The sequence below is a fragment of the Prenolepis imparis genome, unplaced genomic scaffold, assembly GCF_030444845.1.
Source record: "Prenolepis imparis isolate NDT839.2.m4 unplaced genomic scaffold, iyPreImpa1.0 SCAF_4, whole genome shotgun sequence".
In the NCBI taxonomy this organism is placed as follows: domain Eukaryota; kingdom Metazoa; phylum Arthropoda; class Insecta; order Hymenoptera; family Formicidae; genus Prenolepis; species Prenolepis imparis.
In genome coordinates this window covers 5,378,970-5,398,353 of record NW_028141162.1, presented here as the reverse complement: position 1 = coordinate 5,398,353, position 19,384 = coordinate 5,378,970, and the positions used below count along the sequence as shown (strand labels likewise).

General features: G+C 42.5%; 1 protein-coding gene across 2 annotated transcripts in view; it reads right to left on the bottom strand.

Moving 5' to 3' along the window:
* Positions 1-19,384, bottom strand: part of LOC145934831 (uncharacterized) — a 145,260-nt gene that overhangs the window by 48,085 nt on the left and 77,791 nt on the right. Inside the window, exon 3 of one of the 2 annotated variants that reach the window (XM_083035610.1) lies at positions 616-660. The exons of the other annotated variant lie outside the window; for it this stretch is intronic. Within the exon in view, the coding sequence (XP_082891736.1) occupies positions 616-660 (45 nt within the window). The remainder of the gene's footprint in view (positions 1-615; positions 661-19,384) is intronic. 2 annotated transcript variants of the gene reach the window in all.

The window sequence follows — 19,384 nt, the reverse complement described above, 5'->3', positions numbered from 1 at the left end:
GAGAGAGAGAGAGAGAGAGAGAAAGAGACTACTAATTTCAAAACCGTTCTCTGATGCAGCTGTATAACCCCGCGACAGCGATCTCCAAGGAGTCGGAGCATTCGTCGAAGGATGCTTATTAGTAAAAGCGCACGCGCGGACACACTTTGGGACCAGCGCGATTTCTCTCGCGCAATAAACTCCGATAACACAACGAGATTTGCATGGTTCATCAAGCTACGTACGTGTACGTTGTACGTGCATCGGTATCGACAATCGGTTTCTCCTCGTGCATATTTAAACGCCGCTAACGACATTATATTTGGTCTCGCCTGGTCTCCGACCATATGTCAAACTCGAATAATAGAATTAATTCATTGCAAAATTATCCGCGATATTCGATATATGACGGACGCGAGTTGTCCTCCACCGCGTTATTAAATGATTCCTTCCTGTTGGACGTAACATGCGACTTGCATGCTAATCGAACGGATCTGTTAATGTTTTGTTTCGATCGACTGTATATAGTTTCGCCACGTGGGTGTAAACACGACTTTGCGGCTGTCAGTCGCGAATTTCTCCGCGAACTCTCGGTCAACTCTACGAGATTTCTAACAACAACTTAAATTAACTCACCCTTCCCTTCTCTTGTGTCGCGTGTTCTTTGGACCGCCTACTCACCTGCAAATCAGAATAAAGAAGGATTAGAATTACATTAATTAATTTTTTAATTACGCATGCATTATTGTAAGAAATAGAATCTTCCTTTCGTGACATTGAAATTGAAATGAAAGCAGCGAGGAATAAAACGGAAAGTTTCCAAGATCGAACAGAGTTTCTCATTCGCGTCTTAATCTATAATAATGACACGTGTGAGTTTCATGTCGTGTAGGTAAGTGCACGTTTTAAGATCGCTTTCGCGGCCGGGGCATCGGACGAGCGATTCTAAATCGCGCCAATAAAGACGCCAATAAAGTGCAACGACTGACAAATTGCATCAACATGTCGGTGCACTCTGTGACGCGCTGATAAAGTCTATTGGGCTTTTGTGATCATCTGTCGCTCTTTGTCGTCCTGTTACGGGGCATTAGCCACCTCACCTCGCCAACTTCGCGGTACCAATACCGGGTGAAACTAAAAAAAATGTCAGTGATCGATATTTATCTGCTCCTCGAGGGAACAATAAAAACTCTCCTCGATTATGCAAAATAAAATGCATCCACGAGGGATACTTTCTCCTCTTTCTCTGTATCCCTTTTCGAATGGCATTTTTTTAAAGCAATTAATTAGGTAAATTCGAAACGAGGTGCTAATAATAAACGCGTATCTTTACTACGCTTTAAACATGCGTTACTTTCACCAAACGTCCTGTTGTACCAAGACATTAATATATCCAGATAATCATCAACTCTATTATTATTTTTAACGCGTGTGCTACATTTTATCTCGAAAACAAATTGTGTGTAAAGAAGGCATATTAAAGAGCGTATTAATTAAATATATGCGAGCCACTTCCACTTTTATAATTGGCGATAAAACTCGGGCGTCCACTAAAAATGTTTATGTTAGTGAAAACGATGGGTCAAACCGGAACGATGCCACGTGAAACTTTCAAGAACTTTCTTGCGCGAGAGGTCGCGGAATTCGTCGAAAAATACGCATCGATTCGTATCGTATTCGACTTGCGAAATCGATAGAGAAACCATCCGACTCATCAACCGATGAATCGTCTCGTCGCAATTTTAGCAATTCGCGAATGTGACAACAGTGTCATATGACGCAACAGTGTTACACGCGGAAACGTCAGCAAACAGCGACATTAAATCGCGCTTACTGACACCGATAATATCGCCGACTAATAAACTTGCCGGATACATTTCTTGCTCAACGGAGGAGCGCATACGACATCGGTGAAAAATCTTGGTGTCTTATCGGTTTGCGGTTCTTCGTATGAGTCATCGATGCCATCAATAAGTTCGATAATATATGCATATATAGAGTCATTTCCATGTATTATGTCCACGATGACACGAACGATAATATGCAAAATTGCAGATGAAGATGTCTTCGACATTTAATATAATAAAATAAAATAAGAATATTTCGAATATTCATTATTTTCTTATATTTTCTTTCATCCGTCCAAAGTTCAGACACATTGAATACTCGCGGTTCTTTACCTCGGGCGCATCCTTGAAGAGTGACAGATCACAAATGTTTCTCCTCGAAGAGAAGAAACATCGTCATGTATCACGAGGGGATCTCGAGATCCCGATAACGTTGGGGGGAAAAGATTACCGAATTTTTTTTAGCGATATCGCGCGCGCGGTTAAACATTTCAGAGAAATCTAATTATCATGGCAAGTGCGATGAAAAAGGAAAGAGAAAATGAGACGAGTGATAAATGACACGATAAGGCGCTCGCGAAATATATCGTTCTTGCGACTGCAATGAACTACGAAATCCGCATAATGGCATTCTTTCATACGCGATATCTGAGAGGTCGGCGGATTTCGCGAGCGGTCCATTATCGGACGCGATAAGAAAGATATTTCATTCGCGTGCAATTTATTGATAAATGCCGAGACTGTCAATCCCTGTAATTTAGATCCAAGGCAAAAGCGTGTATATATATTCTCCATTTTTCCCCGATTATAATAAAGCTTCGAGAGATCAAGAATCAGAAAGAATTATTTCCGGGATGTTCGAGCGAAACGCGTTTCGTGAAAAAAAATCATGCACAGTTATCTTTTGGTATCGATGTAATCTTATAAACTCTCGTTTCGCGATACGCTTAAAAGTCACTCGCATTCTGCAACGCTCGTCGCAATAATAAAACATCGTGCTTTAAGATCTCACCGTGGAGAACTTGATGTTCAGGAAGTCGTAGTACTTGACCAGGAACTTCATTATACTTCAATAATCAGTCAGGAAGAGGTACTTCCCGTCTCTCTTATATATACAGGAATAACGTGGCGATTACCGTCTATCAAGGTTTCCGAATATATTGGAGGATCGATAACACAAGCCGTTAAATGTGCGAACGACCGGCGCGTGTGAGAAAACGTATCGCACTGAAACCGCCGAGAGAGACGTAAAAGCGTCGGCCCCACGATAAACTCGCTATCAAGCTGTCTATTATCAATATAACGCTTTAACGATTATCCTCGTTCTCGCGGCCGCGACAAGCCAACTGAAAATTACAACTCAAATTATTTATCCGCCACGTTTCCGGAAAGATACGCACAAATCGCTTTTTCCTTTTTTTTTATCTAACGGGAGAGAAGCGCGAACGCTGATTGCACCGGTGATCCGAGATTAATTAAGCGTTCCGGTGAGGTAAAGTAGATATCATCTTCCTTGATTAATCGTGGTCGATTTTTGCAAACGGGATCTTGACATGCAGACTCAGTTACGGGATTTCGCCGCGGTTCGCCGAGGAGAAATATTAACTAAGTATGACTCGCGAACGCGAAAAAAGCGCATAGCGTTAACGATAATTGCACCAACGCGCGTTTACGCGCCTTTCGGCTAACGAGAGGAACCAACGATCCGCTTCGTGCACGCGTCGGAAACAAACGTATATGTATATGTAGATACATACACGTGTTACTCTAAACGTTTTGAACTTTCTAATGCACCGTGAAATATAGTGCGCGGAGACTGCATCGTAGGAATGCGCAGCACGTTGTTAATATATGTTTCGTAGCGTGCGAGATATATATCGCGTGAGAAATTTTTTATCATTACACGAGCTATTAAATTTTTTTGGCAGAAAAGAACGTGCGAAAAATCGTTAAAGTTCTCCGTGAAGCTTATATACTCTAACACGTTTGGCAAAATCTAATCACTATTTTTATAACTCGCAAATTTACTCTCATTTTATCACTCGCATCAATTGGTTTACACGGTACACAACGCTTTATATTATGTTTAGCTCCATCGTTAGTGGTATCGAATCTCAACTGCGATCTTAAATGCGCTATCGGAAAAAAGAACGCGCCCTCGATTATTCGCAAACGTGTGCACGCGCGTGTCCAAAGATCGACCCACTTTTTGCCCGAGATGGCAATATATTCGATCGATCGAGCCCTCGAAAATGCGTATATTTATTCACGCAATGTCAATTAACGTCGCCGTGATCGTCGCGTCAGCGTGAATTACCATAACGGTGTGACCCGCTTTATCAAGGGCCGAATCGATCCGCCGATTAATAACGCGACACTGCACAAATTGGCGTCTCGCGAAACAATTCTCTCCCTCCTCCCTCTCTCGCTGCCCTCTCGATCAGCTGATCGATGTCGGTCGCGCGCGCTTCGCGTTGCGCAACTCGGTCTTTTCGTCGCGTAATTTTTGAAATTTGCGTGAAACGAGGAATCGCACCGCAAGCACGCATTCCGGTGCGTGCCTACCACGCGCTTACGTAATCTTCTTCTCTTCGTCGACGCAGCGCGAATCCGGCCGCGTTTATTTGCGGTAAGTCGCGAGATTACGTGCACGTTTCCCTTTCGTCGACCGATAAAAGCGCGAGCTCCCCTCTTTTTCCCTCTGGTTAAATTAAAATAGAAACACACGGCCGAGCACGCAGTTTTCCGGCTTAATAATTGCCTAGTCCCGACCGCAATGATATTTATTTAGAGCCGAGAAATGTGTAACGAATATGTCACAGAGAATCCCCGCGCGCGATTTATCAATAATTCATATTAGTTTTTCCAGAATATTTTTTCTTAATCGAAAAGTAACAGATAAAATTAATTTTAACAGATAAATTTTATAAAATAATTTCTCATGTATAAATATTAGCACCCGAGAAAAAAATCACGTCGTCACAAATGACATCATTTTCATTTTCATTATCATTAAAAAGTACATCAAATCTCGCCACTCGCCATATAAAAAGGAATTATCTTTTTTCCGATAGACACATTACCAGTTTCTCTAGCAAGCCACGGCCCAGTTTAAGAACGTAGTACACCAGTAATAAAAATTCACTCGATCGTCCACCGGCAACCACGACATCGGCTGGCGCGTCATCTTAGAAACGATTTCGCAGACACGTGATCAAATCAACGCAAAGAAAACAAAGATAAAGGCGAGGATATTTAGACAAGTATGAACGAGCCTTGAATTATTGTTTGTGCGATAAATTATACTTAAAATGCATCACTCCCCGTAATAATAAAATTCGTCCTCAGTAGCGAAACTATAGAGTTTCGACTTTCACTATCGGATTCTTTTCAGTCAAAGGTTGATCATTGATCGAATGAAATTATAGGTTTTATCTGACATTTTATTATTACCGGATAATAGTGTACTTTAATAGTATATTTTATCGCACGGTGTTCGGTGCTTGAAGATTCGTACCACGCCTAGCGAGATCGCGAGCACTCATCTCATCGGGAATTATATCGGCGAGCAACGTCAACGCGAAATTTAGCACACCGGGAGAGCAAAACACGCGCGCGTAAGATGGCCGTATTTGCGATTTCCGCGTCTGAAAGGCGCGGTCTCTAGAAACGATCGCAGAAACCACCTAACGAGCATGATCGCACACGCGACTAAGGGCGACGAAGGTTACATAACGTGTGGAAATGCGCGAGCCAAGCGAGGCCCATGCCGTGTCGCGCGATGTAGGCCTCAGCGACGTGCCAGAAACGAAAATACTCTCGGCGAAGAAGCAAACGAACGGCGAGAAAACGCGGGCGCTCCTCTTTCCGCTGCTAAAAACGGGGCTGCTGCTCTCGGTTCAGGTCGATGCCGTAAACGGCCGAGAGAGAAACGATCCCCGACCCCGGATGTCGCGCGACCTCGTCGCAAGTTAGGCCAAATTCGTGGGCGCTGCTGGCCTCGAGACGACAATGAGGATGTTTAAATTTACGAGAGTATCGATACATTCGTTATTCGCGTTATCGAGTACGGATATATTGCTCCATATTTCTTGCGAGATTGAGATATTATTCGATGCCTTTGTACAGTTTTAATAAATTCTATATCGTGCAATTAGCATTTTTTATAATCTTCTATCTTAGGACATTGCGCATCTTCGATTGGCGCTAAATAAATGCGTGGACTTTGGCAATAGTCGTCAGCTAATGAAATTGACCTCGTCTAGGTCTCTCTTGGGGGGCCTCTCACCCTGATGCGTTCGGTCGGCTGACACGGATCTAATAATTTTATCCGCGAAATGCGTACGGTTTCGCGGACACGTTCACAAAACGTTTTCGACGCAAGGGAGACCACCGTCGAGAGTAAAAAGGTCGAGGGGCATTGTTATAAATATTTTTTTTCGAGAGCGACATTGGCGTACATGTTTTGAAAAGTTTTCGAGCCTTCAAAATGTATTGGAAATATCACGGCGGCGCCCGTAAGCTGAAATGTCAGTGCACCCTTACTTTGCGCGAAAACATATGTATGTACAGATTTTTAAAGCGAAATGTCAAGTGCGAAATGTCAAGTACGAAATGTCGAAAAAAATGTGAAGATGATGCACGCGATACATATGCATGCTTATATCTCTCCTTTTCCATTTTGTTAATTGCCTTACTCCCATGTTAATATTGTTATAATGACAAGAAAATGTAAAGCGTATCGGATAAAATGTAAATTTATTTTGCATGTTTCAAATTTTTCATGTTGACTCAAGCCGTATAACATTTTAGTAAAGCGTAAAATCATATTGCTTTAAACAAATGTATATTTTCGAAGATTAATTATGGCGAGTTAGTAGATTGCGATTATATGTATATCATGTATACGCAGCAACAAAGCGATTTTACATCAAATAAAAACGTTTCCAGAGAGAATCGCGGAGAAACGTCGAAAGAATTTGTGAGAAAATGCGAACAATTTGTCATCGAATAACGATGTTAATCTGCAATTTTCGCCGTCGAGCGAGACAAAAAGGTGCGATTAATCATTTTTGCGATATTGTTGCGATCGGTTATACATGACGTAACGCGTATTCGTGAATTTAACAGCAGCTGCTATCGAATGCGTTCCCTTTTTATGCATCTCCCACCCGAGTGCGGTGCAGAGCTCTATCCGTAATGCTCTTTTTAGCTTCTTTTCTTGCGAAACCAGTGTAACCGGTTGAGCGTAAGGCCGGTAGGCAACGAGCGCGCGTTCGTAAGTTCAATACGGCCCCTTGTGCTTTTCTTTCGTTCGCGGAATTTCATTAAACGTTAACATTAATTATCTAGAACCTCCGGACGGCGGACAATGAGGACGACACACGTATTCTCGGATATGTGTCCCTTTGTTAAATGAGCGTCTCTCTCGTGAATTAAACCGATTATTTCGACGAAAGAGAGAGGAATCGATAATGGAGTTTTTAGAAGATGTAGAAACCTCGATTTTACAAGAGATTTTACAAGAGATTTTACAAGAAAACTGTTTTTATCAAAAGGAATATGTGACGTTTAATAAATTTGTTTCTCAAATAAAAATACATTTCAACAAGAAATGATATTTAACATATATATATATATATATATTTTTTTTTTTTTTTTCGAAGTGACAGTTAATTAAATCGCTTAGCTATACACCGCGGAACGAATATTCATGATAAATACATAGCGAAACGTGACGTATTCATTTAATTATCAGGAGACGAGAGACATTTTGCGGGAATTATATGCGCGCGACGAAACGTGGGAAAAGATAATCCGCGTATCAAATATTGATGGAAAAAAAAATAAAAATAAAAACGCGCGAAATCTGGTTTTACCACGGATCGCATTTAATTACTTAAAAAATATCAGAATTACTTGCTATTACAAGCAGTCGTGGTGTTAATAGATCTTTCGAGCGACCATATCAACAATTATTAGAAAAAGTCACAGAGAGATATTTACCAAAATGTCTTGTAGAGAGACCGGCATCACAGAGCAGGCTGACATATCCGCCGGACAAGAATGCTCTCCCTTTTGACACCCGATGCCTGGTCTCTGCGTCACGTGTTATAGATAGAGCGGATGTTGATTTACGATATCAACGTTCAAGAAAGGATAGTCGGCGTGGAAAAGGACACACACTCCGGTACATATATCGACGCGAATTTCATTCGGTCGGAGCAATTTCTCGCGCGGCGAAGCAGTTTCTCGTGCGAGCGATTAATCTCCTCTCGGGGAACCTTCCCGGCGCGGTAAAACACGGCACGGTTATAAATCGAGAAACCGATATGATATATTCTGTTGTACACTGTATATCAGCGCGATCGCGAGTCGCGAATTAGAAAAAACGCGGTTATAATAAACGAGCGAAATCTTCGCTCATCGTCGGCAACAAAGCAACACGATGCGTCGAGGGAGATTAAGAGTCACATCGCGAAACTCTGCTTTTCACCGGCGATGCGATGAATTTTCGCCAAACATATCAAGACAAGAGAGACACGCACCTCGAGTTTCCCGCGCGCGTTTCTTTTTAAACAAGAATCGCAACGAGCTGAATCTTTATAAGAAAAAAAATAAACGGAAAAGTGATGGGTCACAGTTTGACTTACGGACGGCGATGGCGGACAACGCTTGTAGCACTCATGAATGAGAACAAAACCTCAGGCATGAGAGGAAGCCGGCCGCCACGAACGGATTTTAATTAGAGGACCGATCGGACCCTTCAGCTTTTCTCAGCGCGCGACAACGCGAATCGAGGATGCGTGTGTGGTCTCTTTGCGATGTCTCCTTTCTATCGCGAACGTACGAGGAGGAGAAGAACCGGACTCACTTCGCCATCGCAGGAAGGTCGACTCGGTACTGATGCGTCTGGATTCCGCCGAAGACTCTCCGACACGTATATTAAATTAAAAGCGCGAGGCATTGTGTGTTGCCTTCTCTCTTTCTCTCTCTTTCTATCACCAACTCCCACCGGTAATCCAATATCGCGGCGTCAGGTACAATCCGCTACGTGAACGATCATATACGGAAAAAATGAAACGAGTGTATATCACGCACGATGTGACTTTATCTCCGGCCAGTGACTATTTTTCGCGCGCATTTTCAATTTCCTATCGTCAAAAACCATTAAAATGGGTTGATTTCGCGAACAATGCGCTTCATTGAATAACGCGTTTTTAAATCTATTTGAAACTTTTTGTGACATAAAATATGTCACACGCATTATATGGATCGATTACGGTTGAATTTATTATAGTCTCAATTGAATGTATATTAAGGAAAAGAGATACTTTAATTAAAAAAAAAAAAAAAAAAAAAAACAAGAAATGAGGAAGAGAGAGAGAGAGAACAGAAAGTAGGAGCCAAGTATTTTTCATCGCAATTGTTTTCACTGATTTTTTTCATCCCGCCATATCTTGTCCGGGAACATTATAATTCTCCGTCTAGGTATGTCGCCTTTGGTCATAAAATACAGGCAATTTATTTTCTAGCGTGCAGCGCGGATAAAAATAGGGGAAGCGCCGCTTCATGCGACGTAACCAGTTTCAAATTAGAAACCGTCGTCGGAATCTTTTTCCTGCCGTTATGCCGTTCAGCTGTGCCGAAGAAGAAGAGCGAAAGAGAGCGAGGAATACACGATATCGAAGCTGGCGGCGATGCTGGCCCGATGCCAGGATAAAACGGAGCGAGGAGCGAAATCTCGGCGAATCCTTCGGCGAGTCGCGAGGAAAAATGATTCGGGATTTGGGAAAGGACGACGCGGAAGTCCCGGTTACTCGAATAATACCATGCCCATTCTCACCTTCTTGAAGCCGTGAAACGAGAATGCACCTACGTTCATCCGCATTTTATGATTCTCCACTTTCGCTTCCGAAAACACTTTCCGATCCTCCGCGAATAACGATCACGTTCTCCAGATTTCTCGTCTTACACACGTCAGAAACTGCCAATTAATAAATGATACTTGAGCCCGACGATTCTGAATTCCTGACTGCGAATCGTCTCGTTAGAGAAATGAGATCGAGATCACCTAGATTAGTATTTCCCAGTAAAAATTTGGCCGCGATATTCTTTTGAATTTGATTGACAATTGTGACATATTGTGCACAATTTTAAAATATTATTAAATTATAATTCTAATTCTATTCTCTTTTTGTCAATTAAAAAATTACAAACATTATGTAATAGCTTTAAACAGTGACGTTGAATTGAGCAAAATTAAGTAGATTAAATTAAATATCATGATATGAAATAATAGTATATAGATATGCATAAGGCCCTTCTTTTTTTCTCAGTTCTTAATCTCACCGTATATAGAGATCGCAAAAGATTTCAGTCTTAAGCACTGTCTGGGAAACACCGAACTAGATGATAATCCACGCGAAACTAGCACCAAAAGCGGTTGACCGGTTCCTCGGCATCTGGCGGATGTGAAGGGAAGAATTCCCACCGATCGATTTTCGTGGGGCGTCTCGCGAGGGTCTTTCGAGACGTCTTTCGGGCAGGATGGTCGGCCGGCCACTGATCGAGATGCGTGCAGGTCCGAATACCAGCGTGTGCGACCATGATCGTGTACACGGGCGCGTGCGAGCGAGTGCGAAACATTCGCTCGCTCTTCTCATCCGGCGATGAGCGTGCATTTATTGTAATTTCTGATTAAATCGTCGCTGGAATGTCATTGTCCGCCGTCGCAATTTTCGACGTTTTTTATTACATTACGAGCGACGGAATTCCTCTGAACCCTTTAACCCGTTCAAAAATTTTAACTCTTTTATTCGCGTTGGATAAATTTTTCCCAACAATACGATTTCGCCTATTCTTTTATGTTCAACTATTCGGATTACATTTATATTTAGTTTTTTTAAGCAATAATTTACACAAATGTTTTTTTACAATATATATTATACGAATAAAATGATAAACTTTAAAATATGCATTTCTTTTCAGAGTTCAAAGGTTCGTAGAGTCCTGCTGAAGAGGAAAATCGCCGCGTTGCTCCGTCAAACAAGATAATAGTGTTTGCACGGGAATAAGTATATGTGGTACGTGTTTAAATATGGTAATAATGAATTTAAATGAAAGTTAACGAAGAACGTCCGAAACACTGCCGCGGACTGGAACCGCGCGCGAGATATATCTTCCATCTACAATGAAGCTCTCGGGAAGAGCATCGTTCAAGAACGCCCGCGCGATGATAATATGCACCGTTTCCGCCGCATTGGACTTTAGCACAAAGAAGCGACGCTGTTAAAAACGCCGGATTATTCTCAAGCCACATTTAACATCAAACATCACGATCTTCTTTGAAAATTCAATTTCAAAGATTGAACAATTTACAGAGGCGTACGAGTAGAATGATTAGATGATGAACTGTGTGATTTTTTTTTCGTGAATAAGATTTATTATCATTTTAGGATATCAAGCTGTCATCCTACTTATTTCTACTTATTTTGTGAAATATGTTGTAAAGATATATATGACGAATGTAAGATATTTATAGTAATATTTCAATAACACACGAATAATTGAATGAATAATATATCGTAATTGTTAAATATTATTAAAAGTCACGAAATATAGAATTTTTAATTATAAAAGATTTATAAAAATATGCAACTGTTTTTAAAGATTAGATTTGCACAGATCATAAGGACCTAAATTTTCAATAATCGAATTAGAGTTATTCGGGAATGAATTATGAAAGAATTCAATAAAATGCAATGTACAATGGCTAAGATTGAGATAAAAAAAATTTCTTTTTTTAATTTAACATTCTGACATGTGACTGATATCCCATATCAAAGGCATATGCGCTTGCCCTTCTATCGATAACATCGTCGATCTGGTAAACTTTATTATTAGATTCCCTGTATGAATGTACTCGTCGAGGCGCGTACAACAATGGAGAAAAGATTATCGTGCATTGCACGTGTGCGGGGTAAAAATGGCTCGTTAGCACGTGTTCATTAATCCTCGGTATAAGGGGAGATCATCGAACGTCCACCAGGCAATTATCATTGTTATATACTTGCTAGTTCCAGATCGATATATTCGCTAGGCGCTAGGAATGAATTCTGCTGCGCGATAAATGCAATTTCGGAAATAATATCCGACGCCAAACCGCAACACGTGTTCAGTTGAAAGCGTCGGGCTTCGCGAAATCTTGTTTGTCTAATCTCCTTTCGTGTCGAAAACACGTCAATGACGACTCGTTTTTGCCAGAAATATATCTCTATCATATATGATATAGTTATTCTAATTGACAATGGCATCGCCGTCATTATGTTCTGCGAGATATATATTATAATACATATGCTTTTACCCTAAATCATCACGCAATAACTGATGATTCACGAATCTATTAAAAGCATTATTCGGGAGAATCATTTTTTTATAGTTTATCTTACCCAGAAAATTTATCGCGATTAAAGTTTAGAGTCAGATTCAAATTTCCGATAATCCATATATAATACCTAGATCGCTACAATCTGACTTTTCGTCTATCTCCTACATCGTCTACGATGACTTTCATGCGCAAAAGCGAATGTCATTTGTCTTCCCACAATTTACGTTGATTAATTCGCATTACCCGGGCGCGAGCGATTTTCCCGTGCAAGTATTAGCGTCAGAATAAATCGCGGCTCGCCGCCGTATCTAATCCATCACCGTCTTCAATTGCGAACCCGCGTTCGCACGTGATGCGAAATGAACGGCACCGTTATATAGCCGGTACATAGCTTTTGCGAAGCCGCCGACGATGGCAATTTGCGAGGATCGCACTTCGGGGCATCTCGTCTGAGATCGTCGTGAAACCTATGGATCGCGATCGTCGTTACTTCGTCGTGGCTCGAGTGTCGCGCGCGCGAATGACTCTCTCGTACGCGATTAATATTCATTAAGATCTATCTTAATAAGGAGACTTGATATCTGATCCCCTGCGCTTCGCGAACACGGCGGAAAGTTACGAGACGCCTGAAATTAATGGAAGTTGCTCTTCACGGACAGGCGCATATCGGTTTATATCGCCTCATGTGCTTCTCTCTCGCAACACAGTGAGAATCCACCATGTAAACGCGCTCGCGCAGCATCACCGTGCGGATAAATATAACCGACGAGAAGCGAACTTTCGGGCCAAGGTCGCGATGCGGTTCCGACTCATCTGGAGATAAGTATTATACACCGTGAAAAATTGACGCTGTTCAATATATATATATATATATATATATATATATATATATATATATATATATATATTACAATAATTGTAACAATCAGCCAAAGTAATACTTTTTTCAGAACTGTTTCTTACGGCTATACGACTTTCTTATGTAAATTTGGTATTTAACGTGGTATCGATCGATATTCGCGCGATCGAAAATTGCAATCGTCGCTGTTTCTTACGGTGACATTATACGGCGCGAAATTGCGTTTCTTTGTGCGTCTGTCTCGACGACTTTGTGTAGGGTCACGCGAGGCCAGGCATCACGCACATCCTGCAAAACGGCGGATGTAAATATTTTTTTTACGGGCGACTCTCCGAGAGGAGACGACGACGGACCCTGGTTAATTGGACGTTCCGAGACGCGGAGCTATACGAAGTATATCGACTAATTTATTGGAAGCTGGAAAATTGGCTCTGTCAGGCGCGACGAAAAGATATCTATCGTAAGTGTAGTGTCTCCCGCGGGGAGAAAAACGACAAAGAGAAAAATCGAAGGGTAGCGTAAAGTAACGATTCGGAAGAGAGAACTCGAAAGAATACTCTCGCGAAAGAAGGTAAAAAGGTTTTCCTTGGGAAAGGACTTCTCTCGCATTATTACTTATTTACTGTAGCAGGATACACGCCATATACCGCATATTTTTCTAGCACGACCGCGTTTAATTAGGTCGACTCTAATGAAACGGACGAATGGTCCACGTGTTGTAGCCCTGCATCAGTTGTTGCAACCGTGAACATTGAAATCGATAAACTTGCAATGTTACAGTGAGCTATAAATAAATTCGTTGTATGTACCTCCGTTGCCCTCCATCGATCAATCAATCATCTCTCTCGCACTCGAAAGCTCTTTCGGCTATTGCCGAAATTAAAATGTTAATTTACGCTCGTGATCCTGCGCAATCAAATCCGCGCAATTTATGTACATAATTACAACGAATCGACGGTATAATTACGAGACGGGCGAGATGGGCTTAAATATTTTATCGCGAAAATCTCATTGCCGGTTTCAATATATCGAATTACAGCCTCGTGTATATTGTAACCGTGTTCGACGCAATTTCTCACTCTCTCGTTCCGTTCATTTTCGCGAGATATGCAAATCAACCGGTGCACGTCACGTTTGAATATCAGCACAGCGAAAACAGAAGCCCGAGCGAGCTCATGTTCATCCCTTCGAACAACCCGAGGATGGACGATCCGGCTTAAGTCTTCGACCTGCGTGTATATAAGCACGTGTTGTACTCGTTGCATTCGCGCGCCGATTCTTTTAAGCCTCGTTAAGACTCGACTCGAGCTTTAATTGAAAGTCTGACCCTGGTGGCGGTCGGCGGGCCATTTTTTTCGGCCGCGAACAGAGAGAAGGCAGTCTCCCGATCGGACGAAACCTGCTCGAGTATACGTAGATACGATGAAGGTATTTCAACTTGAGAAAATTAACATATAAAGAGATACACAGAAAATGTCAGAATTCACGAATACGAGATCTTAACGCTAATTATCTCGAAACAATGATGCATGATTTAACGCGCATGATTTATTCCATTGCATATATAATATCGAGCAACAATTGTAATTCCGTCCGCTGCGCAGAGAGAATAACGATAAATCCGGCCGTTTATTCTTATCTATGACAAAATTTATAGCTATTTCGTACATATTGTGGTCTGAACAGGAAAAAATAAAATCGCTGCGAATATATCATCGCCGTGTGAGAGAGAATAAAGAGAGAGATTCGAAGCACGACGGAGACCGTCGTCCTAGTTACGTGGACCATATTATCGATCTGCTCACCCGGTACATGCCGAACCCTTCGTAGAACCCCCCCTCGACGTGTATGATTCCGGGGAGTATGTATATGCCACATATATGTATATATACACGTGGCACCAACGTGTCTCTCGTACGTGCATATACGTATGTACACACGCGAGAGATGCGCTCGCAGAGAGCGCATCTCTCCTTCTACTCGAGAATTCAATACCGCGCCGGCAAGTCGCATGATGGCGGATACCCGGTCGATTATGTTTCGAGAGGGAAAAGTCTCGCGCTCTCCTACGAAGGGTAGCTCTCCGGCTTACGATTCACATGCGTATTATCGAACGCATATCGTTAATGCACGTGCGTCGGGTTTACGAATCGTGGGAGCCATATGGCGATTGAATGCGATTGAATGCGCGCGAAGCGCGTTTGTTTGTTTAGTAATTTAAGAGGTCGGACATTTTTTTTTTCGTCAATTCATTCAAGTACCACTCTCTGGCATAAGTCTTGCGAAGAAGTAAAAAATAATAATAATATATGAAGCTAGTCCATCGCGGAATCCGTCACGAACGAGGCCGATGTGTTATTATCGAAACTTGGAGAACGGCAATTACCCAAATGAGATGCGTCGGCAAATTACGGAGCCGATCGCCTCTTCATTTACGGGACCATCTTCGTCACTTCGTAGTTCCGCAAACGCGTCTATTAACGTCGGTCCTCGCGGCCGCGAGCGATGCTCTGACGGTGAAGTAGACAAGTGGCTCGCGATAGGCCTATTATGTCCCGCTTAAGTGCAGCTGCAAGCGCGCCAAGGCGTATGTACACATACTTGAAACGCGCCCACACACACAAACAAACAGATACGTGCTCGTCGATTCGACCTCGATGAACCCCGCGTGATCGATCCACTCCACGAAGGTACAATTAAAGCATCCTTCGTCGTGAAAACGCAAACAATTCCAGAGGATTATATTCTTCGAAATAAATATAAGTCATCTGGACTTGATTAAATTTTTTTATAAAAAAAAAATAGGACGCTCTAAAGAATTAACGCAACGAATAAGGAATGTAAATGAAATTAACAGAGTCCTCGTTATTTTAAGCTTATGAACGCGAAACGCTCGCACTTCGTATGTGCATATTTTTTTCCGAGTCGTCGAGTCTCGAGAAAACGCGTGTGGGCGCAGGTCAACAAAGCCCCGTTAAAAATTAACATGCTAATCTACCGCTTTGCGGGTGTAGGGGCGAGGGACCTGGTTAACGTGCGGCTGATTGCACCTGCGAGCTCGTTAATTACCTTTCCGCAAAATTACCGCTAGGAGAATAAAGCGGCGAGCCGCGCGCTTCTTATGTATACACGTCCCAGCCCAGAGGCATGGCCGGTACGCATACATGTCGTATAGGTACGTATATTCTTTGTCACGGAACACGCTCATATCGCGAATTATACCACCGCGGATAAGGTGGTTTCACGTGCGCGCGAAGCGAACGGAACAGCCAGCCAGAGCGTGTCGCATTGTCCGCTGACTCGGTGATACACATTCGTCATCGCGCGAGGAACCCGTTGCGCGAGAGAAAAATTCACGGAGGAAACGCGCGCGGTTCGCACAAGCGAGGAATAATATACACAATGGATACACGTTCGAATGGATACAAAAACGTACGCGCGATACGACACGAACGAACGAACGATACGGGCGCGGGTTAAACTTAATTATAGCACCATAGTAGTGCGGAAAATGGCATTAATATTCAACTCGCGAAAATATATATCTATACGTATAGTCGTTTAAGAATTAATTTTGATACTTGCGCGCACAGATTTTTAGTCGATTTAAAATTCCAGATTTTAATTCCGCGCTCGCAGGAATAAATATACAGATTTAATTTTCAATCTCTAAAAAATGTGCCTATACATATATGTATAGCAATATTTTATTTTTAATGAAATTGAATTTCGTATTTTCGCTCATTAAATATTCAAAGCATCGGCAAACGGTAACGTTACGGTAATAACTTTTAATTATATATATTGCGGATTAATTAAAAAATTGGAAAATAGAAAATCAAAATTATTTCGAAGGAATAAATGAATTCGATCTTATCATTGCACGAGTGGCTCGCTCGTTCATGCGCGTACTCTTGCAAGATTTCTGTATTATTTATTATTTGTATCATGTCTGTAAATAGAAAAATACGGAACGTAATATCTTTCCAAATACGCGCTCGTCCTTTGTAGCGAGAGTGCGATCAAACGAAATGCATTATACAAGTACTCGCGGTAAGTTATAAGTTTCTCGAGAGGCAACGGAAATACGAGAGTTACCACAACACTTCCATCTTTTATTGAATCCTTTAAGAGTCTTCGAACGTCTTTTGTAACATCCGGTTCACGGGTGTGTGAAGTTGGCACCCCTATGTTATGCTATCATAGTTCTGTTAAGAGCTCTGAATTATTAAGAACCATAGAAAGAGTTCTTGATCATTTTTAGAAATAGTTCCGGTCATTACGATAACGAAAATCAGTTTCAAAAAATAGGGGTACCAACTTCACATTTTTTTACACATCGAGTTCCAATAGTTTCGAGCAGGGTTTTAAGGTTCTTTTAAATAGTTATATAGTTCCTGATTATTTTTTGAAAGAGCAATTTTTAGATAAAAAAAACGTAATATCTTCAATATTGAAAGTATGTTTTTATATCTCTATAAAAATTGCAAAACTCTTTCAAAAAATAATCAACAACTATAAAAGTATAAAACTATTAAACAATTTAAATTTACTCACCTCACGGTTGCTCCTTGGTTGCCCGATGCCTCCACGGGCCTCCTCCTCCTAAAAGTCTCGAAACACTTGCACTCGCGTTACTTTTTTTCGTTCGCGACGCTATAGCTATCACAATCTTCGATGCGTTTCGGTAAAACGCGAGACTCGCGAGAGCTTATTCGCGCGCGAATAAAACCGAAGCTCCATTTTCGCGTCGCCGCTTTTTCCAACACCCACTTTTCGCAGGGGCTTATCGAACGAAGATGATGAAGAGAGCGACTTGGCCGCGACGCACTCAAGTCGCCCAAGGATGCAGCGAGACGAACATTGAGCGAGATCAATTTCACGTGTGCGATCGCGATTACGATGACGGTACGCGCGACGCGACCGGATTTATACGATAATTAACCGCCAAAGACGCTAATTAATACACTCGTCCTTTCGCGGATCGGCAAGAAGCGCGCGACCGTTGAACGATGGAAAATACCACGAGAATGTAGCAGCACGTATCGAACGAAGATGGCGACTTGGCCGCGACGTACTGAAGTCGCCGCGAAGGACGCAAGCGAGACGAATATTGAGCGAGATTCACGGCCGACGAGATCAATCTCGCGCGTGCGACGCGATCGGATTTATACGATAATTAACCACCAAAGATGCTAATTAGTACACTCGTCCTTTCGCGGACCGGCAAGAAGCGCGCGACCGTTGATCATGAACGATGGAAAATACCACGAGAATGTAGCAGCACGTATCGAACGAAGATGGCGACTTGGCCGCGACGTACTGAAGTCGCCGCGAAGGACGCAAGCGAGACGAATATTGAGCGAGATTCACGGCCGACGAGATCAATCTCGCGCGTGTGATCGCGATTACGATATTGATACGTGCGACGCGATCGGATTTATACGACAATTAACCGCCAAAGACGCTAATTAATACACTCGTCTTTTCGCGGACCGGCAAGAAGCGCGCGACCGATGATCACGAACAACCGAAGAACACTGGAGCTAGACTGGCACTGCCAGTTTCGGAACGCGCAGCGACACGCGCGCCACGTCGTAGTGGTGGGGGTATGTAGAGGTTGCGACGTGGGAGCTCGGCGAATCACGTCGCGACTACATACCCCCACCACTACGACTCGGCGCGACGTATCGTTGCGCGTTCCGAATCTGACAGTGCCAGTCTAGCTCCACCTCCAGTGCTCTTCTTCGATTGTTCGTGATCTATGGTCGCGCGCTTCTTGCCGGTCCGCGAAAGGACGAGTGTATTAATTAGCGTCTTTGGCGGTTAATTATCGTATAAATCCGATCGCGTCGCGCGTACCGACATCGTAATCGCGATCGCACACGTGAAATTGATCTCGCTCAATGTCTCGCTGCATCCTTGGACGACTTGAGTGCGTCGCGGCCAAGTCTTGGTCATCTTCGTTCGATAAGCCCCTGCGAAAAGTGAGTCTTGGAAAAAGCAGCCACGCGAAAATGGAGCTTCGGTTTTATTCGCGCGCGAATAAGCTCTCGTGAGTCTCGCGTTTTACCGAAACGCGTCGAAAATTATGACAGCTAAAACCCGGGCGTCGCTGCACGTTGCGAACGAAAAAAAATAACGCGAGTGCAAGTGTTTCGAAACTTGTACGAGAAGGAGGCCCGGGGAGGCATCGGGCAACAAAGGAGCAACCGTGAGATGAGTAAATTTAAATTGTTTAATAGTTACATAGTTCCTGATTATTTTTTGAAAGAGTTTTGCAATTTTTATAGAGATAAAAAAACATAC